The sequence below is a fragment of the Magnolia sinica genome, chromosome 2 (genome assembly GCF_029962835.1).
Source record: "Magnolia sinica isolate HGM2019 chromosome 2, MsV1, whole genome shotgun sequence".
In the NCBI taxonomy this organism is placed as follows: domain Eukaryota; kingdom Viridiplantae; phylum Streptophyta; class Magnoliopsida; order Magnoliales; family Magnoliaceae; genus Magnolia; species Magnolia sinica.
The window spans coordinates 22,863,856-22,890,022 of record NC_080574.1 but is presented as its reverse complement, the minus strand read 5'-3'; the positions used below and the strand labels follow the sequence as shown (position 1 = coordinate 22,890,022).

Genomic DNA, 26,167 nt, shown 5'->3' with positions numbered 1-26,167 from the left:
CGATTGGATTGTAAGTTATTTAAAATAAGCTACTTATTCCTCAAATAATGCATCTTAATTTTTACTTATTAAGCATACAGGCATATTCGGTAAACAACGTATTTATCAGCTTCACCTTCTTTCTTCTTTTTTTTCATCTCTCTTTATACTTCTCTTTAGCAACTGATGAAAAATAGAAAAGAGAAAAAAATAATTGAATTGATTAAATAAATTTAAGTAAAATATTATTTATAATTAATCATAAACCAAACTTCTCTCAAATAAGTTTCTTATCTACTGGTAGAAATAGAAAAATAAAAAGGTCAGTTATTTGATGGTATCCAAATGGGTCTACAAGACAAGACTTGTTACTATTTGAAAGTACTTTTGGAGAGATTTTTAAATAATTTAAAATAAATTTATTTTTTTTTTTCTTTGAAACACCTCGCATCTGATAAAACCTCATGGCCGTGCCAACTCATCCACTGTACATGCAAATTGTGGCACACGTGAACGTCAATCAAGAGTAGAGCCCGTCCATTCTATGGGCTGCATGATCATCCAGTTAGTGGTCCATCAAATAAATGATGAAAAGGAAAAATGATAGAGGTCCAAATTCATTCAGCAAATCAGACGGTTCACATCATCTGATTACTGTGGTTTCAACGTAACGCGTCATAGTCAACGGGGCCCCCAATTTGGACGGTCTGGATTTGGTTTTGCGTGAACACAATTTAGGGGGTATGGGTTAGATCGTAGCCTAGTTCGTCTGGACTTCCCAACTGCGCGTGGGCTGCACCTTTGCACGCACGCGTTTTCAATTACGGCAATTGACGTGCAAATTCCGTAATCCAAACCGTTGGTCTATTGAGTTTGGAGAATTCTCCAAAAATTCCTAAGATTGAATGGTTAAGATCTTCCTACCAAATAGATTTTGATCTTATTCCATCTACTGGGGAGTGCAAATGCAATAGGGCAACGGTCTGAATTTGACCCCAGGACTGAAAACTCATGCTGTGTGAAGATTCGGGCCACACGTTGTATAAATCTTCCCGACGAATATATCCTTCATGTTTATGATAATTACGAAAACACCTATTATCTTTAGAGAGATTACAAGGTCGTGATGCATCAGAATCGAATACTGTCCTGATGCGCTGATCCTTACAGATGGGGCCACTTTAGTTGATCTAGACCATTGAAATGATGGGAAATATCATGGATGCTAAAGTTCCAAGATTCTTCTTGATTGGAAGATCCATCTATCAGATCAATGGTTAATTTTCCTAGTCGCTGATGTATTTTGGTCAATCCTCTATTTTTAGGCCGTTGATCTAAGTTTTCAGATCTTAATTTCCACCCACCATTTCAATCATGATGTCTCCGTTCTACTATAGATGGGCCCAACAGATGCAAATTTCCTACCATAACGGTTGTAGGGATCCCGCTTCGTGGGGCCCACCGTGATGTTTGTCTAACATCATTCCATCATCATTGATCATCGAACGCGGATTGCGTACTGACCTTGTGAGTAGCCATCTCGCTGCATGTCGGTATCCTGTGGGCCCCACCATGATGCGTGTGTTTTATCCACTCCGTCAATCTATTTTTTGAAATAATTTTAGTGCATGAGCCCAAAAATGAGGCAGATTCAGATCTCAGGTGCACCACACCACAGGAAAACGGTGGTGATTGACGGCCCACCGTTAAAAACTTCCTAGGGCCCACTGTAACGTTTATTTGATACCTAACCTGCTGAGAAAGTCACACAAACATGGATGAAGGGAAAACACAAATATTAGATTGATCCAGTACCTTTATAGCCACAAGAAGAAGTTTTCAGCGGTGAACGTTCAATCATCATTGTTTCCAATGGTGTTGTCTAGAGGAGATTTGTATTTACCTATTTTTCGGGATCATCCCTAAAATGAGCTGAAAAAATGGATGGACCGCGTGGATACAACACAGACTTCATGGTGGGCCACAGCTTTTCCAGCACTGACCAGTACTACACCAGAGAGAGCCGATCGCGTACTGACTAAACTCTGTGGGCCCAAGCATGATGTATGTGTATTATCAACGCCGTCCATCCGTTTTTACAGATCATTTTAGAACAAGAGCCCAAATTGTAAGAATATTCAAATCTCAAGTGGACCACACCACAGGAAATAGTGGGGTTAATGACATCTACCGTTGAAGCTTTCTTAAGCCCCACAGTGATGTTTATTTGTCATCCAACCTGTTCATAATGAAATACAAACTTAACAGGGATGAAAGGAAACTACAAATATCATCTTGATCCAAAAACTTTAGTGGTCCCCAGGAAGTTTTCAACGGCAGGTATTTAATTCCCATTGTTTCTTGTGGTGTGGTCCACTTTACCTTTTAATATGCTTCAATTTTAGCTTTATACTCTAAAATGAGATGGAAAAACGAATGGACGGCGTGGATAAGACATATATTTCACAGCGGGCCCACAGAGATTTTACTCAGTACACAATCCGCTCTGGACACTCCGAGCCCCTCTACAACGGTTGTAGGAAAAGGCAGAGAGCGAGAGCGAGAGCGAGAGAGAGAGATGGCAGCGGCCTGCCTTTCAACCTTCATCTCTCCACCACTCTCTTCAAATCCCCGCCTCTTCTCATCCTCTACTTCCTCATCTTCTCTGCAGCTCCATCGATTAAGGCCCGCCCATCTCAGAAATTCATTCACGCTTCTATCCAACGGCGGAGATAACCTCACTGCCACTATCTCAGACAACACCTCCCTGAAGCTGACAGGCATATATGAGCGCTGCAGCACATGGAAATGGAGAGGCCACGTCATCAATTTCTTGGTCAGTGGAGAGGGCCCACCTCTGCTGCTCGTTCACGGCTTCGGCGCCTCTGTCGGCCATTGGCGAAGGTATTCTACATGCTTCAATTCCATTTCCATTGCCATTTTTGTACTTGGGTTTGTTCTGAATTTCATTTCTTCTGCAATTGGCTCTCGATAATCATGGAGAATTGTTCGCGCAATGTCGTAATTCATGCAATTTCCTTCTGCAATGCCGTTCGGCTCGAGGAGGTGCTCGGTGCTTGGACCTAACTGGGGGAATTTCGATTCGCCCCTGCATTATGCGCGTGCAAGGCATTCCTTTGCGGGATGCAGGCCGTTCATCTGGTGGGTCCTGCTTTGGATAGCGCTGGATGAAAGCTGCGCTTGTCGGATAATCGGGGCTGTTTATTATTTCCGGCACTGCAAAACGGATGTTTAGACATAAAATAGAGCCAGCAGTCCTTATGCAGCAGGAAAATGTCCACCAATGCATCCCGGGGCTTTTTGATGGATGGGATTTTTTTTATCTGCCCGTCTGTGGCGGGGGCCATCAGATGAATGGTGTGGATCGTTCAAATGTGCACGTAATTTAGATCGTTCATCTAGTGGGGCGCACTGCCTATGGGAAATGGACTGAAAATAAAAGGCAGCCAAAGAGGAATGGTGTGGATTGCTCAAACGCTCGAACGGATACCATTTTGATGGAGGACAATTAATCACTTCCTCTAAAAGCTTGAACGGATACCATTTTGATGGAGGACAATTAATCACTTCCTCTAAAAGCTCGAATTGATAGAGCATGACAAATCAATCACTTTATCTCATAGCCTAGGCCCCATATCCATGGGTTAGGTCCTCGGCCGAACCCTCCTCGTGGGCCCCAAATCATATGGGTTCCGCCTCACATGAGCCACCCGCCTCACATGGACGCCTCAACTCGAGTGTGCCCCCGCATCCCACAGGCAACTCCACTTGAGCCCGGTGTGAAAATGCCCGTGCATTAGCACTACCTATGGGACATGGACTGAAAAGACCCATGTAGGAGAATCTCAGATAACCAATTGGCGGTCCTGCAAAATGGATCCTTGAAAATAAAAGGCAGCCAAAGATGTATATGGGGGAGAAATTGTATGCTGGTTAGATGACTGGGTCTATTTTCTGATGGATGAGTTTTTGGGTCCACTCACCATCCAAGGTGGGTTCCAGCAGATGAACATAATAGATCACTGAAAGGTGAGAACTACCTGTATAAAGTCCTATCCCAAATGCCAAAAGCTTGGGCCTAGCGTTGCATAACTACCTCAATTGGTTCTTGCAGTATCTTGTTTTCTTGCTTCGCCTTTTTCCTGTAATGGGTGCTATGATTCTATCTCATTGTATTTTATTCTGTTTGATTTGAATTTGAATTTTATTATTCATCTGTAGAATGGGTTTCTTGTAATTGTGGAGAAGTGATTGTGAATGTCAGGAAATCCATTATCGTCTTAGTTCCTTCTCTTTAATGCCGTTCGGTACTTGGATTTGTTATTTGTCTAGTTCTTTCTCTTTGATGTTGTTATTCATGGGACTCTGTATCTTCTTTGTTTGATTTGGTTTTTCTTTTTAGTGTGGTTCATGCCAAGTGTTCAGATATATAGTAATTCACCCACATTCCTTCTCATAGATGCGATTAGGTTCGCTTGCTTGCACTAGTACATTCTAGGCTTCCTTTTTACAAACATTAAGTTCTGTCTACTCAAGTTCAGGAACATTGGAGTATTATCAGAAAGCTACACTGTTTATGCCGTCGACCTGCTTGGCTTTGGTGCTTCAGATAAGCCGGTGGGCTTTGATTATACAATGGAAACATGGGCTCAGGTATTCCCATCTGCTTCTCTTTGACCATGTTTTACTTGTTAAATTGCTGCAATGTCTTCCTGTTATTTCCATTACCATTCCATCACTGATCTATCATGCCAAACACTTCAACAGTTGATTTTGGATTTCTTGGATGAAGTCGTTAAGAAGCCAGCCGTGCTGATTGGAAACTCAGTGGGAAGCCTAGCTTGCGTTATTGCTGCTGCAGGTTGGGTAATGAATTCTCATTTGTCGAAATGGGTTTTCTTTCTTCAGATATGTTGTTTTGAAAAATACTGTGAAGATTTTAAATTGCTGGAGCATCTGATATATTCCTCCCTCAAACCAGAATCTGTGCACGGACTGGTTCGGGGACTTGTGCTGCTAAACTGCGCAGGTGGCATGAACAACAAGGCGATTGTCGATGATTGGAGAGTAAAGCTCCTGTTGCCATTACTCTGGCTGTTTGACTTCTTATTAAAGCAACGGAGTATAGCATCGGCACTCTTCGAGCGTGTCAAGCAGCGGTACACTTGCTACCCTCTCTCTCTCTCTCTCTACCCTCTCTCTCTCTCTCTCTCTCTCTCATTCATTGGTATATGAGGTAACAAACAAGAAAGGCCTCATGTTTTCAAGCTGAAACAGGGAGAATCTGAAGAACATCCTACTGTCTGTATATGGCAACAAAGAAGCTGTTGATGAAGAACTTGTAGAGGTGAATGACCCCTCATGGTCGAATCCTTCATTATAACTCATGTTCTTTGCCAAATTTCTACTGGTTAGTGACTGGGGTAGGATTTTTTTTCTTCTGAAAAATGCAGATCATCAAGAGACCAGCAGATGGTGAAGGGGCACTCGACGCATTTGTTTCTGTTGTAACAGGCCCACCTGGGCCAAATCCTGTATCGTTGATGCCAAAAATCTCGCTTCCTGTTCTGGTTTTATGGGGCGACCAAGATCCATTTACACCTCTCGATGGGCCAGTGGGAAAATATTTCTCTTCACTCCCTTCTCGGTTGCCAAATATAAGCCTTTATATCCTGGAAGGGGTTGGGCACTGTCCTCATGACGATAGACCTGATTTAGTCCATGAAAGGTTGCTCCCATGGTTGGGTAGTCTTCCATCCTTGTGAATGAACTCTCTACCTTAGAAATTGACTATATACCTCAGTTTTCACTCTCTTGGTGTCAGTCTCCTATCTTTTGCGAGCCTAATTCAAAGCATGAAATCTAGCAATTTATTAGTCTCCTATCCTTTTACGGTTTTAGAGTTCAAGTTGTGCTTCATATACGTAATCCTGTGATTACTCTTGCATAATTTGAGCAGAAGAGAGACATCGCATTCTTCATTTGGGGTTATTTTATCAATGTTGGGCATAGAAAACATGCTGGCATGCAGTCACAAAGTGCCAAACATGGTGTATCCAAACACCGAATTCGAAGTGTTTGGGTTAATTATATTTTGGATGTGTGGATAAAATCTTCTATTGATACTATCATCACTTGTTTGTATATATTGAAGAGCCCAGTGCTTATACATGAACAATTTTGGTTGAAAGAAGGGGATTGAATTTTACTTTTAAGTTCCACTTGATATTCTTGTCGACTTCTGTATTTTTCTGTCACAGAGGAAGAGAGCATTTAATGAACCCGGATGGTGCCACTGTATGAACCGCTGCAAGGGATGACAGATCTAGAAGAGGAGAGTGGTGGGTGGGTTAGATCTGAAGCAACACAAGCCGCGTTGGTTTGTTGGTGAGTCAGCAGCACTGGTCGTTGGCTTGGTCAAAGAGCTCCTTGAGAGGGGAGGAAGAAAATGAAAAAAAGAAAGGGGGAAAAAAAAGGAAGGAGAAAGGGAAAGGGGAAGAGGGGTTTGATGGAGGAGGGAAGGTAGCAAAACTAGGGTTGGAGAAACCCTAGCCCTGATACCATGTCATTGGAGAAGAGCATGAGAAAGGAATTTGGAGAAAATTGATAGTTGAGGAGCTAATGACCTCCCTAGCCTAGAGCACTGAAAATAAAATATCCAACATTTATTGCTCTCTAACATTTACCATGAGCTGCAGTGCAGTGGCATTGCATTTCTGGCGTTTGTGTCCTCCTTGCAGTTTAGCTTAGAGCTTAAATATCATTATCGAGCAATCAAAGGAACCATCCACCAAGCAATTTACACTAATGATTCTCGAGACACTAATGCATTGTTTGGATGTACTGGTGAATTGAATTGCAAACGTTCAGTTTAATCAAGAAGAAATGACTTATCTGTCTTCCATGTTCAACTTGATAGTAACATACCTGCAATTTGGAAGCCAGAGAATGCTATGGAATTACAATTTCGTCACTTCCACCTCATTGGACTAATAACTGCTATTGTTTTGATAGTTCATCCAAATGCACCCGAAAGGCGAGTAAGTAAAACAATGGAAACATGCATATCTGCCAAGGAAAGCTTCTCACACAGCGAGAAAATACACAATCCTTGTAGGAAACTTGATAAACCCAATTCAAAAAACACAATTTGATAATGCTCTAACATATGTGTAAAACTTCTAATATCCAAAGCTCCAAGCAGCAGTTTAAGTGTCAGTTTTCTGTCTCTCTTATGAGAATCAATGATCTTCATAGTGCATGGCTACTTAGGTCTTGAATCATTACACAACAGGTGACTGACAATTGTGATGTTTATAGCATTGGGGTCCTAATGGCAGAGCTACTAACTGCAAGAAGGCCTAGAGAAGACGTCTCCATTACAAATACTAACCCTTGTTTGCCTTGATTCTATTTATGGTAGGTGTTGGTTCTCCTCCCTTTTCTTTCTTGCTTTGGATTATGCTTGCTTTGAGCCTTTGAGGCATGCCTGTCATACATAAATTTACAGTATTACCGTAATGTTGTTTCTTTTTTCTTTTTCTTTTTCCCGTTTTTTTTTTTTTTTTTTTCCTTCTCCTTGGAATAGAAGCAAATAGACAAAATGACAAGGACTCAAGAAGCTAGTTGAACTACTTGTTGCAGAAATTCAGGTTCATCCCATCATCTATATAAATTCTGCAGAGAAAAGCTATTGCGATCGTCTTGTTAGGTGGTTGCAGGTACTAAACTAGATGAGTTTATTATCATGAAATGTACTTGCCTTAAACAAGGCAATAAACTCTACTAATATCTTCTCACCCAAGTAGAGTTTATTCCCTTGTTATTACATCAAAAGGAAGAAAAGAAGATGAATGACAAGTCAAAGAGAGTCTTCAGATTCCATCTTCTGCTCTTCAAAGGTTATCTTGCAAGGCACATCACTCCTAGCCCATTCAAGTTCAATGTCTGATGGCGTGTGCTCTTTTCATTATCCTCAAAAGACCCCTTGTCTGGTATTCTTAAATAACCTCATCTCCAGTCCCATAAGCACTGCATCACCCAAATGCCCATTTGGGTTGGTTAATCAGGTCATGGGTTTCTCCAGCAAGGCGGACAAGTACCACTCATTCAATTCTATTCCACGGTCCAACTTCCGACCGGTGTTCCACCTCAGCTTGTTGAACCCAACCCGGTTGAACATGGGGATGTAGGTTGTGTTCAGCTGTGAGCCGGCACAGAAGAAGCGGTCGAGCCAGAACAACCCACCAGGCCTCAACACCCTGTATATATCATAGAGTGTGAATTCAAGCATGGTGTCCGGGATCCAGTTGTTGAGCACATGCATGGAGTGCACAATGTCCAACGTGTTCTCAAAGAACGGGAGGCGGTGGAAGATGCTGATATGCATCGGGATGAACCCACGTGATGCGATGAAGCTGTTGAACGGCCCGTCGAAATTCATCGTGCTGGTGATGATGGTCACATTCCGTTCCCTCATACGGACTGCGAACGAGCCTGTTCCCCCACCTATGTCCAGCCCAATACGTATTGTACCAGGTGGTTTCACATGCAGGACTTCATCCATTCCGTAGTCAAGCCCTTTGTCAAATAGCCACCGATGGATCTCCCGACTGTGCAGGTCAAAACAGTCCTTGCAGTCCTGGAACCCTTTTGTGTTCTTCCTGTCAATGAGACACTGGTAGTTTTTACAGGTATATGGGTCCCAGATGATGCTTGTATCTGGAGGCGTAGCCCAGAGGCTGGCAGGATATGGCCTGGGTTCCACGTAGCCAATCGGGGACTTTGGGTGGCACCGTCGACGGGGCAATGGCTCACACCCTTTGAGCATTAACCGTTGTGCGAACACATCGTCGACCGGGCATTCCCCTCCGACCTTGTATGTCATGTACTGGTTCAACTCATCTTGGTACTGCCGGCAGGCAGCTCCCAGTGGCGGGTAGAGCTCATCAGTACCAGTATTTGGGGAGCGTCCGAGTGGGAATTTGTGAGCGTTCACTGCAAGCTTGAGCTCGCTCGTGAGGTGGCCACTCCAATCATTTGAGCTTGTTGATTGGTCTGCATGATCAGAGTCTGATTCTCGGATGTGAGCCAGTTCGTAGAGGAGGGTGTCTAACAGGCGGTGCAGCTCTGTGATGCGGGCGTTGCTGATGGTGAGCTGGGATTGGGTGGTGTTGAGCTCATCATGGAGAGCATGGAAGTCCCAGAGAGGGAGGGGGATGTTTGGGGTGTAGTCGGAGAGGTTGAACTTGAAGGAGGGGGAAGCGAAGAGGTAGATGATGAGAATGTTGGTGGTTATAACCAGTAGAAGGATCTTGAGCTTGGACTTTATATTGCTGTCTTTCTGTGGTTTCCGTAGATGGTCTTCAGAACTACCCATCTCTCTCAGTTTGTCTGTCTGTTGTTATTGGCTGTGATATTGCTGTTGTGGAAGGTCTGGAAATGGGTTTTTGGAGAAGAGGGAAATGAGACTCTCTCTCTCTCTCTCTCTCTCTCTCTCTCTCTCTATGATATTGCTATTGTGGAAGAAGGGATGGAAGTGGGTTTTTGGAGAACAGGGGAACGACTGACTCTCCCTCTCTCTGTTGTTTTGGGGGCTCTGAAATTGCTATTGTGGAAGGGATGAAAATGGGCTTTTGGAGAGGAAGGGAATGAGAGTCTCTCTCTCGATGTTGCGGAAGAAGGGATGGAAATAGGATATTGGAGAAGGGAAGAATGAGAATTCTTATAGAGAGAGAGAGAGAGAGAGAGAGAGAGAGAGAGAGAGATTTTCCAAACAGCAGTAGCTAACGGACTCGTAGGCTGCTACTGCGTTTTAAAATTCCGTTGGTATCTTCCTCGCTTTTTCGTGGTATATTATATATACGAAGGAGTTTGACTATCAAGCTTCTCCCCCGTACAGGCCCGCCCCTGCTGCGCCTTATCCGAACCGTTCATCTTGAATCTCCTTTAGTCGACGGTCTGCATGGAAAGAATCTAACTGATCATACAACCACTCTTGCATTCAAGTGTAATCAGGAAGCGCTTTTGTCGACCTTTGTTTCTAAGCTACTTTGTATGGATGATCCGACGAGTGAGATCTTTCTATGACGGTGAGATCTAGATGAACGGTCTGGATAAATAAGCCGGGAGGGGATTAGGTGTTACCAGGTTAACAGGTTAGTTGGTGTATTCCTGATGATGGGGCCCACCTTGATGTATGTGTTGTATATCACGCCGTCCAGTTTTTCAAGCTCATTTTAGGCCATGGTCCAAAAATGATGCAGATCCAAATCTCAAGTGGATGGCAAATAAACATTACATTGAGCCCTATGAATTTTTAATAGTGGGCGTTCAATGACCACTGTTTTATGTGGTGTGGTCCACTTGAGATTTGGACCTCCTTCATTTTTTCAGACCATGTCCTAAAATGAGCCAGAAAACTGATGAAAGGTGTGGATATACAACACATATTTCACGGTTGGCCAAAATTGAAGCATATCCAAAGCTCAAGTGGACCACACCACAGTAAAAAGCGGGACGATGACATCCACCGTTGAAACCTTCCTACAGCCCTTCTCATCCACTTCTCATCCAACTTGTTCATAACGTCACACAGACCTGGATGGAGGAAACACAAACATCATCTTTATCCAAAACTTCTGTGGCCCCCTGGAAGTTTACAAAGGCGGGCATTCAATTCCAACTGTTTCCTGTGGTGTAGTCCACTTGAACTTTCGATCTGCTCAATTTTGGGCTTTTTCCCTGAAATGAGCTGATAAAACAGATGGATGGTGTGGATTAGACACATACATCACGGTGGGTCTCACAGAGTTTACTAATTGCACAATCTGAGTCAGCAAGGTGTTACCCGGGTAACTCCCTAATAAACCTGTCCAGCAAACTTCTCCCCGGAGCGGGAGAGGCACGCTTTCTGATTTTTTGGATCCAGCGCCTCATACGACCGGTACGATATTAGGACGCGGATTGGGGAAGCGGATTGGCTGGTGTACCTCACACAAGCTATATAGCTGCTGTAGGTACGTGTCGTGCAGAGACGAGCACTGACGCTCCTCGATCTCCAAGTTGTACGAACGGCTCAAAGGAGATCAAAGTTACATGGGCTCGACATTGATGCAGCTTTTTAGAGATCATTTTAGAGTATTATCAAAAAAATAATAATAATAATCACATTGAAAGATCGTCTGGACCACACCATAAATAGCATCGGAGATAATGATTTTCACTGTTAAACAATTTTTAGGGCCCATCATAACGTTTATTTTACATCCATTCTATACATAAGATCAAAAATACTTGAATGAAGAGGGAAAAACTTTTCATATTAATCCAAAACTTCTGTGACCCCAAAAAGAGTTTCAATGGTAGACGTTCAATCCCTCAGTGGTTTTTGCAGTGTGGTTAATTTGATAGTTAGATCTGTCTTATTTTTCGTCTTAACTCTTAAGATGAGCTCACAAAATAGATAAACGGTTTGGATATAACACATACCTCATGATCAAACCCTCAGAACTTGAACTTGCTGACGTCAATACAAAAGCTATGCAGCTAGTGTGATGTACACTCGCCGATCCACTTGGCGCCAGTCCCTAGCTAGGAATAGACACGGGCTCTAAGGGGTCACTATGATGTATGGGTTGTCCATCTATTTGGCCATGCCAATTTAAAACACAAGCCCTAACATGAGGCAGATCCAAGGCTCAAATGAACCGCGACCATTGCAAATTTTTTTGGGGCCACCGAAGTTTTGGATCAAGCTGATATTTGTGTTTTTACTTCATCTGGGTCTATGCCACCTTATGAACAAGTTGGATAGCAATAACCATTATGATGGACCCTAAGAATGTTTTAACGGGTGGTTGTCATTATAACTATTACTTCCTGTTGTGTGGTCACTTGAGCCTTAGATCTGCCTCATTTTTGGACTTATAACCTAAATTGATATTGAAAAATGAATGGACAGTGCGGATAAAATCAATATATCACAGTGGCCTCTCAGAGACCCTGTCCGTTTGTAGCTAGTGACAGCAGGTTGTACCTCAATCCGCGTCCACCATATTACTACCCCGCCCGTTTCTAGCCACGAAGGGACAGTTCCGTGGGTGAGCTCACTGTTATGTATTTGTTTATCCATGACGTCCATTCCTTTTCTCAACTGATTTTATGGTACGAGTATAAAATTGAGGCAGATCTAACAAGTAGACTGCACCATAGATGACTCTTGCCTGTAGTTCACTTGATCTTGGGATCTGTCTCATTTTTGTGCACATACCTTAAAATAATACGAGAAAAGGGATGGAGGGCTTGGATAAACAGATACATCACATTGGGCCACCCACAGAACTGTCCCTTCGGGGCTAAAGACAGGCGGGGGTAGGACGTAATCCGCGTCCATATTAGAAGTGCGGGTGGACTTGGGAATCGTCCCTGTCAACCCGGTACTCTCAACGGTTGGAAGAAGAATAGAGTCATGGATTATGGAAGTTGTGATATGATCATCCAGACTATTGATTTGGTAGGCCACAACATGGATAGATGATAGGCCAAAAGGCAAGGTAGCTTGGACGTAGGGGACGCGCATTGCGTCCTACCCCGCCTGAACTGTAATCCATCCGGGCAGGGCTCTGTGGTGACCACCATGATGTAAGTGTTTTATCCACACCGTTCACCGCTTTTATCAGATCATTTTAAAGTATGAACCTAAAAATGAGGCAGGTCCACAGCTCCACTGGACCACACCAAAGGAAGCTGCACTGATAATGACAGCCACCAATGAAACATTTCTAAGGGCCAACGTGATGTTTTTTTACCATCCAACCTATTCATAAGGTCATGTAGACGTGGATGAAGTGAAAACACAAATATCAGCTTGATCCGAAGCTTCTCCAGCTCCCAAGAAGTTTTTAATGGTGGACGTTCAATCCCCACTTTGTGGTCCACTTAAGCCTTGGACCTGCCTCATTTGTTGGGTCATATCTTAAAATGATCTGAGAAAATTGTTGAACGGCGTGGATAAAACACTCACATCACGGTAGGCCCGACAGAGCCGTCGGGGCGGGGTAGGACGCAATCCTGTCCGGACAAAGGTAGCATCCAAATGGTTGCCTACCACTGGATGGTTAATTCAATTGCTGAGCAGAATATGTGCAACACCCCATATTCAATTACTCATTAGATAAAACTCCTAATGATCGGACGGCCAGGATTATCTTATCAATCTTATGGTTGGGTTGTCAGCTAAACATACGGTGGATTCCCCAAATCAACGGTTCCTAAAACTCATATAATTGTTTAAGCCTATTTTAAAATTTGGCGCCTACACTAATTATTAATACTTGGAGTTAAATCTTCAATTTGACCCGGGCCTTCTCCATAAAGGTTGTCGTTTTTTTTAATTCTTTCCTTCTTTTTTTGAGTTTTTGAATTACGTGCCTCTTACTCCATACTAAATAGATGGATGTCCGGTTACGATGGATCTCAAAGACTATTAGTAGTGAGGGTGTTCATACGAAATATAATCTTTACTCTCCCCATGTCAAGATCCTATCCAAGCCATTGATCTAATGACCCATCATGGATGAACCATTCCCTTAAAATCTACTAAATTGAAAGATTCTAGCCTTTAAATCTTTGGTTTTTTTCTCCCTTGAATGAAAATCTTAGAGTTGATCAATGGAGAGAATATTTTGTGAATGGGACTGTCAGATCAATGGCTTGGATAGATGAAAGATGGGCCTCACATCGACAAACCAAGTTCCTTGTTCATAACAAATACGAAATTTGGCATTTTATAATTTTAGATTAGTCATTATTTTAATTTCAACCATCCATTTCATCCTTATTAGCTAAAAGGTTAGATATGTTTGATTATTAGACAATCTTCCTCCAATTCAGATGGTCTTGAGCCCAAACCCATGCTTTCTCAATGGGTGGACCAGGCATCGAGTGGGGTCCACTTTATTCCACCAACAAATTTTCAAGCACCTGGGAAGGGTTTGAGTCTTTGGAGTTGGGCCTTTTTCCTAGTCATGAATTTTGGGACATTGGTGCTTGGGAGTCGACTGACCTAGTATTTATTTATTCACGGTTGGGTGACGCACGTGTGTCAGGTGGGTCCCGCTTGTGTGATATCTGAGCTGTGCATCAGTCGGGTCCTACCATTGCATTGGATGCTTCCATATCCTAAAAAGGATTGGTCCGGCAATACTTATTACTACTGAGTTTCAGCAATCAGCAGTGAATGTAGACAGTTATCCATTTTAGCATCCTTACCCAATAATCTAACGGTCAGGATTGTCCAATCTGTCTATTTTTCAGCAGCCATCATGTCTACATTGAGGCCTGGCCTGATGAGCGGCTCCGATCTCAAACATATGATGTAAGAAAGGTGTGAGTAGGAGTACGAACTCCTGCACATTACCACATTGGCCAATTTTACGTTCAAAATTGATCACAAAAAGGAGCATAAACTTTTTATTTTAAAAAAATAAAAAATGAAGACAGTCTTACCCTTTAACTAAGGGCCGTTTGGGAGCGTGGATTTAAAATTCCTTGGATTTGAAATCCTCCTATTCTGTTTGGCACCCTGGATTGGGAATTAAATTTAATCCAAAAGTAGCTAACTATACATGGTATACTTATGGTGATTTGAATTTAATTACTAAATCAACTTTAATATCTTTAATTAGTGAACGAACGCATGTAATAGTATACACAATGGTTGCAATAAGCCTACCGAAATATATACTTTATCTTGAAAAGATTAAATTTCAAGTCTTTAATAGGCTACAAGCAAAAGATCGTGTCTAGGTGATTAACAAATGATTTTTAACTGTTGAATTGCATGGACATTGTTTGGATGGCATTGATCATCATATTAAAATAATTATAATGATGCAATTGGTAATCTAGCTGTTTTGGGATTAATTAGTGGGTCATGTGCCCAATAGTTTAATCATCCAATGACATGCATATTACACGTACAACCCTAGAGAGCATTTTAGAGATAATTGAAGCTTTCATCGGGGATTTCAAACCCTCACTTTGAGAGGATTTCAAACCCCGGTAACTTCATGGTGCCAAGTAAGGGATTTTAAATCCTTTCAAATCCCTCCAAATCCATGGTGCTAAACAACCCCTAAGGACATTTTTGCTGTTTTAATTCTTCCATGCAAGCTAACTCATTTCGGCATGATCTTTCGCACCTATGTAAATTAAAAGGCATACAATATAAAGCCTCTTGTATAATAAGTACGTGACATTCACTCCATACATCTAAACAGCAAAAATATCAACTTATAAAAGAATCAAAATTAAAATCAAAACTCAAGTAAGCTACATCACAGGAAAAATATAGAGATAAGTTGTCTACTTTTAGAATTATTTCAAATACTCTTTTTTCTTTTTACTTATAATTTACTTTCTTTCTCCTCTCTCTGCATGCTATGCACGTGCCACACACCTAATATTTAGTCAGGAGAGGAGAGAATAATAGGAGTTTGGAGGATTTCATTATATCTTAAGTAAACTTAGAGACTGTGAAATAAAATAAACTAAAATAAACAAATAAAAATTAGAGAAGACTGTAATTAATGGAAGCTAAACTCCTCCCATGTGATGTTTTAATTCGCCTTATTTTTCTATGTTTCTTTGTTTATTAACACAAGCCCCCAGAAGGTCATTGGACTTTGCTATTAATTGTATGAGTTTGACCATCCACACGCATGCATACGCTACCGCACACGAGGCAATATGTACAACAACCCAAAATGAAAGATCGGATGGTTAAAATGAAAGATTCAACGTTCCAAGTTCAACGAACAAATGTCCACAATGATACCATCCAACGGCTATGATTTTGAAGTTTGTGGGCCGCAAGGATCATCAAATCTCTGCCAGAGTATCTTTCGCTTAATCACATCTAAGCCGGACACGTGAACATTTTCATGGGAGTTCAGGTCCCAAGGCGATTAAAGAAAATAAATCATAGGGCCGCAAGGATTTCATCCTACTCGATCATTTAAGTGGTAGTGGGACCGAGTAATGCCGGTCCCACCCATTAGGGCTCTCAATGGGTCGGATCTGGATTAGATCCAGTTAGATTCAGCTCCAAGTCCAAAAATATGTAGCCGGATTCCGATTCGAATATAATTCCATCCAAAAGTTGATATCCATATACAATCTATTTAAAAATAGTTAGATTCATTTTTCAATCCAAAAATTCATTTAGCCATCGAATTTTGGTTGAATATGGTTCAAATTTGTTACCTTATAAATTTAAAAAATATATAAGTAATATATTTAATTTAGTAAAAAATTAGTATAATATAAATATTTTTAATTTAAATAATGTAGGAGTATTGAGGTCTGAAGAGCAAAAATTGAACAACCATACCAAACTTACTACAATAAAAAGTTGACCGCTTGAAGCATGCAACAATTGAGAAACAGTAGAGATCCAACCAGATCTCACTATTAGACACAAATCCAACGGAATATGATTTGAGTTTATTTTCAAGAACTTGAAGTTAATCCATTTAATTAATCAAATTTATTTTAAGATCCAACTCCACATTATTAAGATTGGGAGCGAACCGGATCTCAGATATGACTCCTCCATTGAGAGCCATACAACCCATCACAGGATCTCAAAAAGGAGGGTGATGAGGCCCACCCATGCAAATTTGCGTGGAAGAGGTTGTGTACCAAACATCTACCACTTATCGGTGTGGGAATCCCTATGCACATGTATCGCCGGTTTTGATGGAGATCCAACTTGAATGTGTAGAGATGACGACTTCCCAGCAATGGACGGTGGTGGATTTTTTATTTTTTGGGGGACCGAGTTTCATGGAATGCGTGATTCACGCTCGTATAAATATATTTTATTTATTCATGTTCCCCAGCAAAGCTGCTAGCAAGTTCTTGGTAATGTGACTTTGGCCATGGTCATGAAAAAACAAAAAAGGTTACACGTGGCAGTGGAATACTTGTGGCTCAAATCAAACCATCAAAGTCGTGGGACTAACTACGTTCATAACCTAAAATGGAATTAAATAGACGATCTAGATCTCCAATCAACAGACGTTTGTTGGCTGAGCATTGATTATTTTCATTTTAACCGTCCACTAGATGTCCGCCAATCGGCCATTTGAGATATCAGTTACATGTGTGCCACGTGTACAACTGGCGAGTGCATGCATGTTAACCATCAAACTCCCCTCGCGGGACCGAATCCTCTGCACTCGGACTGTTTTAGGTGCTTAAAACATCCAAGTTTGAGAGGCCCACCATTTTATATATAAAATCCACTCCATCCATCAGGTTTTATTTTCAAATCTAGGAACGGGGAAAAGAACCCAGCTAGATATACGACTCATTTGGGCCACCCCACAGGGAACAGGGAACAAAGGAGAAGGAAGGTTCTATGCGGTCGACCTAATGGGAACTTCCCATGCCGTTGAGCTGTATGGGCTCCACCATGATGCATATTGAACATCAACACTGCACATTTGATGGATCCCGTTTAAATTATGGGATATCCTAAAAATAATTGTATATAGAACTCAGGTGTGATATACCATCTAAAATCATGTGAAGACATGCCTAAAACATATAAAGGCACTTGGTGGGGCCCACCTGAAATTTGGATGCGTCTGAAACTCGGTCTGACCCCTCGTCCAAGTGGGACACACATAATGAATGAGCTGAATTTGTGAACCACACCTCGGTGGGCCCAACAAATGATTATGAATGTTTTAATGGAGGGAAACCCCTATCAACTTTTGTATGTGGTGTGGCCCACACAAGTCATGGATTGACTTGATTTTTAAGCCCTAGGCCCACCATGGAATGGTGCATCTGACTGATGGGGTAGATTTTAGACATGAGTCACGGTGGGGCCCACACAGCTCGACCTCATGGGAAGTTCCCATGAGCTCGACAGCATGGAACCTTTTGAGATATATATATATATATATATATATATATATATATATATATATATATATATATATATATATATATATATATGGGGTTGAGCTGTGTGAGCCCCACTGTGATGTGTGTCGACCATCAACACCGTGCATTTGATGGGTCCCCTTTAAATTATGGGATATCCCAAAAATCAACCGTATACGGAACTCAGGTGGACCATACCATCTAAAATCATGTGAAGACACCGTTAAAACATATAAAAGCATTTGGTGGGGCCCAGTTGAAATTTTTATGCGTCTAAAACTTGGTCTGAACCTCATCCAAGTGGAACACACAAAATGAATGGGCTGGATTTGCAAACCACATCTCAGTGGGCCCAAAAAATGGTTATGAATGTTTTAATGGTGCACGGCCCCTCTCCACTTCTGTATGTGGTGTGGCCCAAAAAGTCACGGATTGACTTGATTTTTGAGACTTAGGCCCACGATGGAATGGTGCATCTGACTGACGGGGTCGATGTTTGAAACGCATCACGGTGGGGCCCACACAGTTCAACCTCATGGGACAGACTCGCGAGGTGGAGCGCATAGTACCTTTTCCACATATATATATATATATATATATATATATATATATATATATATATATATATAGACGGTTCAAAAAATGGTTACAGCTGATGGACAGAGTGGATTTGTCTGTAAAACATGGTGGGCCCCACCGAGGCTGGGTGTTAGACACTTCCATTGAGCGGCGTAAAACAGGTATTGCAGACGATTTATGTCCTTTCAATAGCGGAAGAGCTTCAAAGCTTCTTCACTACGATAAAATACACTTGCATTGATCTTATGACAGAAGTGAGAAAGAAAGATGGCTATTGACTTAAGCAAGCATTATAATACAAATGCTGATAAGAGAGAGAAATTCCTTACGACGCGGATTTCTCGTTTTCTCGAACTCTGGGATCACGCTTTTCGATTTCATTACTAACCAGGCTGTCAATTGCTGGCCTAGTCCACGGGCTTCTGGCCTTAGCCTTACCCATGGGCCCTGTCATAAAATTCAAGTCTGTTTAATACAAAGGCCCATCAGCCCGGCCCGAGTCGGGCTGTCATTGAAAGCATTTTTATAATATATGCATGTGTAATTAATAAATTAAACATATTTAAAATAGGTTTTTGTATTTTAATGTTTTAGATTAAACAATTTCATTTAATGTAATTAACTTTCGTTATTTTTCTCTTTCATTTCTAGTAATTTCAATATTAACATTTTTTTTTTTTTTTACTGTTGGTTTTTAGAAGTACGAGAGAGATCGGAATGTATGTATGGGAAACGTACGAATGGGATACGGACGAATCTCTAACATCCAAGCTCTGTGGGTCGCCAGCATGTTTGTGTGATATCCACTCCGTTGATTAGTTGAGTGGATTAGGTGTTACCCAGGTAGCACCTTAGTGGGTGTTACCTTTACCATGGTGCCCACCTTGATGATGTGTTGTATATCCACGCCGTCCATCCGTTTCTCTAGCCCATTTTAGTACGTGGTCTGAAAAAACTAAGAAAATCAAAATCTCAGGTGAACCACATCACACGAAACAGTGGTGTTTGAGTGCTTCACCATTAAAAATTCCAAAGGACCCATCGTGAGATTTTTGTAAATTTTATTTTCCATCCAAGCGGTTGATAATGTCAAGATGACCTGGATGAAAGGGAAAATATCAAATTGATCCAGAACTTTGGTGGCTCACAAAATGTTTTTAATAGTCATTCGTCACTGTTTTAGTGTTGTGGTCCACCTAAGAGTTGAATCTTCTTAAGGTTTGGCATCACGTCCTTAAAATAAAATGAAAAACAGATGGATGGCGTAGATATATAACAAATATATCAAGGTGAGCCCCACAGGGTAACAGCTAATCCGCTCCCATGTTTGGACTTAGGGTGTCAATGGTCCGGGCTCGGGGTCTGCAAAATCAGAATTTTAAATAACGCTGGCCCGAAGGCTCGGCCTGAAACAGTTCAAAATCCGAGCTAAGAACAAACCCTGGCCCGGCCTGTTGACAGCCCTAGTTAGGACCCGTCCGCAATAATCATGATGGGATCGGCCACTTCCTCTGTCTTCCTCTTCCTGTTCTTTTTTTTTTTTTTTGGGTTAGTTTGTTAGTACACACCCACGTCAGTACACACACTCCATGTTAGCCACCCCCGCTAGGGATTGATACCAAGACCTCAAGTGTTGAAACCAGGTATCCCCACTCAGTCTGCCAATTGAGCTACGGATCTGGGTGTGGATCGGCCACTCCCTCATGGGTCATCCAAAAGCTCTACTTGATTCAAAATGTAGGCGGGCCACTTCTTGGGGCTTACTTTGTAGTTTACATTCCATTCAGACCGTTCATTAGGTGAGCTTCAATATCACAAATCATCTAAAACTCAGGTGGCGACACTGAATTTAGAGGTTTTAATTGTGATTTACATTGTTTATGAGGTGTGGCCTACTTGAGTCTTGAATTGAACTTGTTTTTTTTTATGTATATTGAGAAATAGATAGCTCAACTGATGGACGGAGTGGATGTAACAGCTATTATGGAACACTGCCTCTCGGTGTATTGGGATGCCATTTGCGTGGTGCGACTTCAGCGTTAGTTTTTCACCATTTAAAAAATGGCAGTCCCTCTTCAAACGTACACATGGCACACGTGTACAGAAATCTTAACCATCGAATTTGTGGCCCAAGTGTAGATTGATTCGTAACTGAAACTTTTAACTGATAAGATTATTTTAACCATCTGATTTTCCTTTGTAATTTGAACAGCATCTTTGGTGTAGTCATTTAATATTCCTTTTGTAGCAATTGAATTGTATAAGGTTAAGTGATTTCACATGGTATCAAAGTAGAAGTTTAAGTCTTCAAATCCTAAGAGTAGTAAATATGCTTCTATAACATATTCTCTCACAGAAGGCTAGGAAAATTAAGTTTGGCCCGAGGACTGACAAATTATGGTCAGCTTGTTTATGACGTGGGTGTCCCTCCACCCTGCCGGGTTGGGCCTAGGTCTTCAAGAGTAAAGCCAGGCCCAGCCCATTGCCACTCTAAATGGAATGTCTACTCTACATGCAAGTCAGGCTGGATCAGGTCGTTCTACTCGAGCCCAAGCCTGGCCCACAGGCCAATCTAATTAGTCCAAGCCCTGTTGAAAAGTAGGCTGGCCTCTTCGGGCTGCAGGGCCCGTTCCCCACACCACTATATGTATGTCCATGCCATTCATTTTATTTCTTAGGAGTGTTTGGATGCACCACTGAATTGAATTGCGAATGTTCATTCAATCTACTAAGAAGGAAATAGCAAATAACCTACATTAGGTCGAAAAAGCTTAATATTTCAGTTACATTTCTTTTTTCCAATCCAAACGGTGCCATTGACTACACTAGTATTTAGGTAAATCACATCTGAGTTACAGATTTAGAGCTGTCCAAACACAACCCATGGATGCTAAGGAAATTACACGTTAGCTATTTCCACTTAATTAGATTAAATAACTGCAATTCAATCCAATAGTGTATCCAAACATTCCAAAATAAATGAATCAGATGGGGCCATCGACTCGACAAGCTTGCGCTAATTTCTTTAGATCATCGATGATCATGACCAACCTTGTGTTGAGCCGATTCACGAAGAACTTCGGTAGCCATCCTGCCGGATCCAACTGAAAAATACAGATCGATTCGTCAGTCCCATTTTCTAATTTTCTGCTGAGGGCACGTTTGGTTGCACCAAATATTAGAAATTGCATGATATTTGGCCATAATTACCTGAACTATGTAAGTTACCATGCATGAATCGTCTTCTAGCTTCTCCACCACCCATCCTGACTGCAGCAAGAACCCTCTGATCAAGTTTTGCTGCTTCAGTTGCAGCCCGGCCGCTATCTCTTTCGGAAGCGATGCGACCGCAACCACCTACACATCAATGAAATGTGATTATGTTAGTTTTCATAATTGAAATTGTACTATAATAAGGTCTAAGGAGCCCACATTCGTCTGTCTGTACCCATACACAGGAAGCTATATGTACCAATTTGGCCCACCTGTGTGAGATCATAGCTTTCCATCTGGTTGGGCACAATGATCACATCTTCAGCTTGTTTTGTATATGCTCTCAACAACTTGGGTAGCAAAATAACCTGATTCTTTTGGCTAGAAGATATAATCAGTGTGGCCCATTTAATTGGAAACTCTAATCAGGCACACGTGTGCCAGCATGTAGATGAGACTTTTATAAAATGCCACCCTTTTTCGGTCTAATTGAATATATATATATATATATATATATATATATAATCACCCCCAAAAAAAAAAAAAAAAACTTTAGATGTAATGAGGGTTCAATTTAGTTTACCATTTTCCATCAAATAATTGCAATTAGACTGTTTGCAAATAACAAAAATAGTCCCAAGGGGTGGCAATCTTGGACAGTGATATGTATCGTTCAAAAGTATTGGATAATGATCTAGACTATTCAATTACACTTGCTAGTAAGACTCACAAGAGTTTCAACACGAGGTCATAGGTTCAGGCACCCATTGTAATGAAATCTCATTATAGCACGAGTGTGTGAGAGGTGTGAGGGTATGTGCAATAATAATAAAAAAAAAAGTACTAATTAAAGGAAATGGTATGTGTGACACATGTACAAAGAGGAGCCAAGAGAGAATTTTAAAGGAACTAAAAAAAGAAATAAAAATAAAAGAAAAATTACGGCTATATTTTAGATCTACTTTTAGTTAGGCTAATATTGTACATTGAGGTAGAGCAATAAATGTACAAATGAATATAATAATGCAAAGTCATCAATGTAGGCCCTACATAGCTTACCACTTGGTGGTAGCTAGGATTAGAGCTAGGCATCGAGTCGAGTCAACCGAATTAGGGTAGACCCAACTCAATCTAGTTTTGAAATAGACCTGACTTGAGCTCGACCTGACTCGGTACTGAGTCCAGTGTGCCTGACCCGATTCGAGTCCAGATCTAGCCTGGACTAATCTAGATCAAGTTCCACTTGGTCATAAGTACACGAGAGTCGAGTTTCGAATTGAGTCGAGTCAGTATCCACGGGCTGAAATCAGAACTCAAAACCTACGTACACTTGTCAGAATTACAGCCTCTCCATCAGTGACACTGCATCTCATATTTGAAACGTCAAATCTACACACACACACACATACAAGTTTTGGATTGAGTCGAGACAATACCGAGTTGGATTTTGGGTGGAATTGAGTCGAGTCATTGGGTGACCCCTACTCAACTTGGTTGGAGTTCGAATTGAACGGAGTCTACTCAATTTAGATTGACTCACCCACTCGGTTCAGATTGAGCCAGGTCTAAACGAGTTGGACGAGTCGAGTTCGTCCCGTTCCCAGCTCTAGCTAGGATCACCATGGGGCCTACATGTAAAGTGGGTTACTTGGGCGCGAAATAAGAGGAGTGGGTAAAATCCAAGTTGGCATTCAAAATTCAAGCACCACTAACTATAATGTGAATATTGTATAATATCCCATGGAATCTTATATGTGATGGCTTTCCAAAACCTAATTAGATGGGTAAAAATGTCCTTTTGCTCCTTGCATTATATATGGTAGAGATTACTATTGTTGTTGTTGTTACCAGAGTTCCATCATCCATGGTTTCACGTCGCTCGTAGACAGTGAATTCCCTGTTCTTGAAAACTGGCTTCGACGTGTCGCCGAACCTGAGCCTTATGATGCTGAGGTTGTGGCAGATGTCCTTTTTGTACTTGGCTTCTACCAGGTCAGGGTCCCATTGCTGTTTCATCACAACCGTTCGTTACAACAATGCATGTTCACTCATTAGATGTATTAAATTTTGAACTTTGATAGAATTGGTAATGTTTGGATGCACTATTAATTTGAATTGCAATAACTAGTATGAATAACACAATTGCAATTTTGAGCTGATTCCTTTAATGGCCAACTAATTCTTGCCATTCAGTTCAGTTGCGCATCCAAACACGGCCTATACTATGAAAGGGAATGGTCCAATTACCTTTGCAGCGTCGATGGCATTAGCGACAGTTATGAACTGTTGGGGCGAGACTGATCTAAGCAACCAACGGCTGCGAAAGATGTGAAAGGAGCCCGATCGGCGCTTTGATATCTCGATGCCATTTTCGAGTGCAAGAATCTTCCATTTGTCGGCGGTGTCAGACCGGCTTGCATCTGAAGCGGACAAGAGCTCCTGTATGCAGCTCTCGCTTGCAAAGTAGACATACCTTCCTAAGGATTCATCACTGATGGACCTTCAAAGACCAGAGAGAGAGAGAGAGAGAGAATCAAGATTCTGTTGAGAAGAAAAGAATGTGGTGTGACAGAGATGAATGAGGAGGTCATTACCAGGATTGAGTAACAGGTGCTGGAGTGCTCGGCTGCATTTGAATGAAGGATCCTCGTTGGAGATGAAAAAACTGATTTGAATATGGGAAAGAAGAAGGAGATAGATTTAAATAGAGAGAGAAAGGAAGAAGAAGAAGTTGGCTCTAGTCATTGATGCACATGCATTGCCAGTGCAACCTCCATGATTAGAACTGCACATCTCTCTCTCTCTCTCTCTCTCTCTCTCTCTCTCTCTCTCTCTCTCTCTCTCTCTCTCTCTCTCTCTCCTGGTATGTACGTTTTCCACCATGTCTTAGGGGTAGCAATGGGCCAGGTCGGCCAACTGGTTTGGGTCAAGCTCAATGGATAGTGGGTCAGATTGGGTTAGAAAATGTGGCCCATTTACTAAATGGGCCCGCTCGAATTGAACTGATAAGCATAAGTAGAACCAAAGGTGGTGTGTGTATGTTTAGCACCAGACCATATTCGTGTTCTTGAGCCGAGCATGCACGTGCCTGGTGAGGTCCGGGTTCGGTTGAGTCCAATCCAATTACAAATAAGTGGGCCGGGTCAGTGGGTTGGGTTCGTGATGAAATTCTTAGAACTCAGGCCCATTGCCACCAACATCCAACGGGTTGCTATCAAATGGTTGATTTAAGAGAAAAGGCCGACTGAATAAGTTAAACCACCTATGTTGAACGGTTCAGATTGTCCTATTCCTGTGGTATTCTGGAATATGCACCATCAACAAAAGAGTCCGGGATTTCTTTCGGTCTAGATTGTGACACGTTTATGCCAGATGGACGGTGACACGTCACCACCATTTAGGAAGGGTGGAAAACGTAAAGAGCAGTAGGTATATATGTACAAAAGAAAGAATCTTGCCTTTGCAAAAGGAGGGGAAGAGGAGAAACAGTAGGCACATGTGACTGTTGTGGGTCAGCTCATATTACCTTGTACTGCCCGTTTGGGGGTGGCATGGACCCTATTCAAACGGCTAATCCAGTGCCACGTGCCGGCTTCGTAGGCTGCACGTCATGTGGATCCGAACAGCTGGGTCCCATAATCAATCATGTTCATGCTTTGGTGGGGCCCACCTGTTCCTTGGTCCTTACTCATCCATCCACAATCATTCACTCCAACAATATAAGTAAATAAATAAATACAAGAAGTGATAATGTAATCTCAGTTTTGGATTGGTACTTGAAAATTGGATGGTTGTGGGCCGTGTTTGTTGGTGTGCCACAGCGGGGAATGATCATATGAGAGAGCTTGAGTTCATGAGGATTACTGTACGTTCGTTCTCTGTGGGGCCCACCCATGATGCGTATGTAGAATCCACACCGTGCATGCGGTGTCCCTCCTCATGCTCATCTTGCCTGCCAAGAATCATCCTGTTTCAAAGCTCAGGTGGGCAGCACCACATGGAGAGATGAACGGTCACGACTGGAACTTATGTATTCATGTAGTGTGTCCATTTGAGTTTTGGTTTGTCCCTTTATCTTAATCGGGTGCACCTGATGGCTGGATTGATGATGGTGGATCCCACATTCCATCTGAAAGTTTCCATGGTAGGCATCGCACTCCTCATTGTCCTCACTTCTTTTTTTTCGTGTGGTGTGCCCACTTGATTTCTGGATGAGGATGGATTTCTGGACCTATAGCCTAACATATGGAGCTACATATAATAGACGGTCCGGATGGCATCACAAATGATTAGGTCCCTCCACACATCTTGAACCTATGGCAGTTACCATACCTTCGAACGTATGCGATCATTGCACGCGCTGAAGAATCACACCCAGTCGGGGTTGTCAATGGGCCGGGCTCGGGTCTGCAAACAT

At 41.9% G+C, this 26,167-nt stretch overlaps 3 protein-coding genes across 3 annotated transcripts; 1 reads left to right on the top strand and 2 right to left on the bottom strand.

Annotated features, from left to right (window-relative positions):
• Positions 1-2,486: 2,486 nt before the first annotated feature.
• LOC131236640 (uncharacterized) lies at positions 2,487-6,213 on the top strand. The gene is made up of 6 exons (XM_058233947.1): positions 2,487-2,883; positions 4,542-4,653; positions 4,768-4,861; positions 4,982-5,159; positions 5,278-5,347; positions 5,454-6,213. Exons 1-6 carry the CDS (start codon positions 2,558-2,560, stop codon positions 5,763-5,765), a joined length of 1,092 nt encoding a protein of 363 aa, XP_058089930.1. The 5' UTR covers positions 2,487-2,557; the 3' UTR covers positions 5,766-6,213.
• A 1,120-nt stretch (positions 6,214-7,333) lies between these two features.
• Positions 7,334-9,772, bottom strand: LOC131236639 (probable methyltransferase At1g29790). The gene has a single exon (XM_058233946.1). The coding sequence runs from the start codon at positions 9,377-9,379 to the stop codon at positions 8,066-8,068; it is 1,314 nt and encodes a 437-aa protein (XP_058089929.1). The 5' UTR covers positions 9,380-9,772; the 3' UTR covers positions 7,334-8,065.
• Positions 9,773-21,304: 11,532 nt separating this feature from the next.
• On the bottom strand, positions 21,305-24,382 carry LOC131224313 (uncharacterized). The gene is made up of 5 exons (XM_058219836.1): positions 24,345-24,382; positions 23,998-24,250; positions 23,599-23,757; positions 21,748-21,894; positions 21,305-21,641 (listed from the first exon to the last, which is right to left on the bottom strand). The coding sequence occupies exons 1-5, from the start codon at positions 24,380-24,382 to the stop codon at positions 21,522-21,524; spliced, it is 717 nt and encodes a 238-aa protein (XP_058075819.1). The 3' UTR covers positions 21,305-21,521.
• Between the last annotated feature and the right edge of the window lie 1,785 nt (positions 24,383-26,167).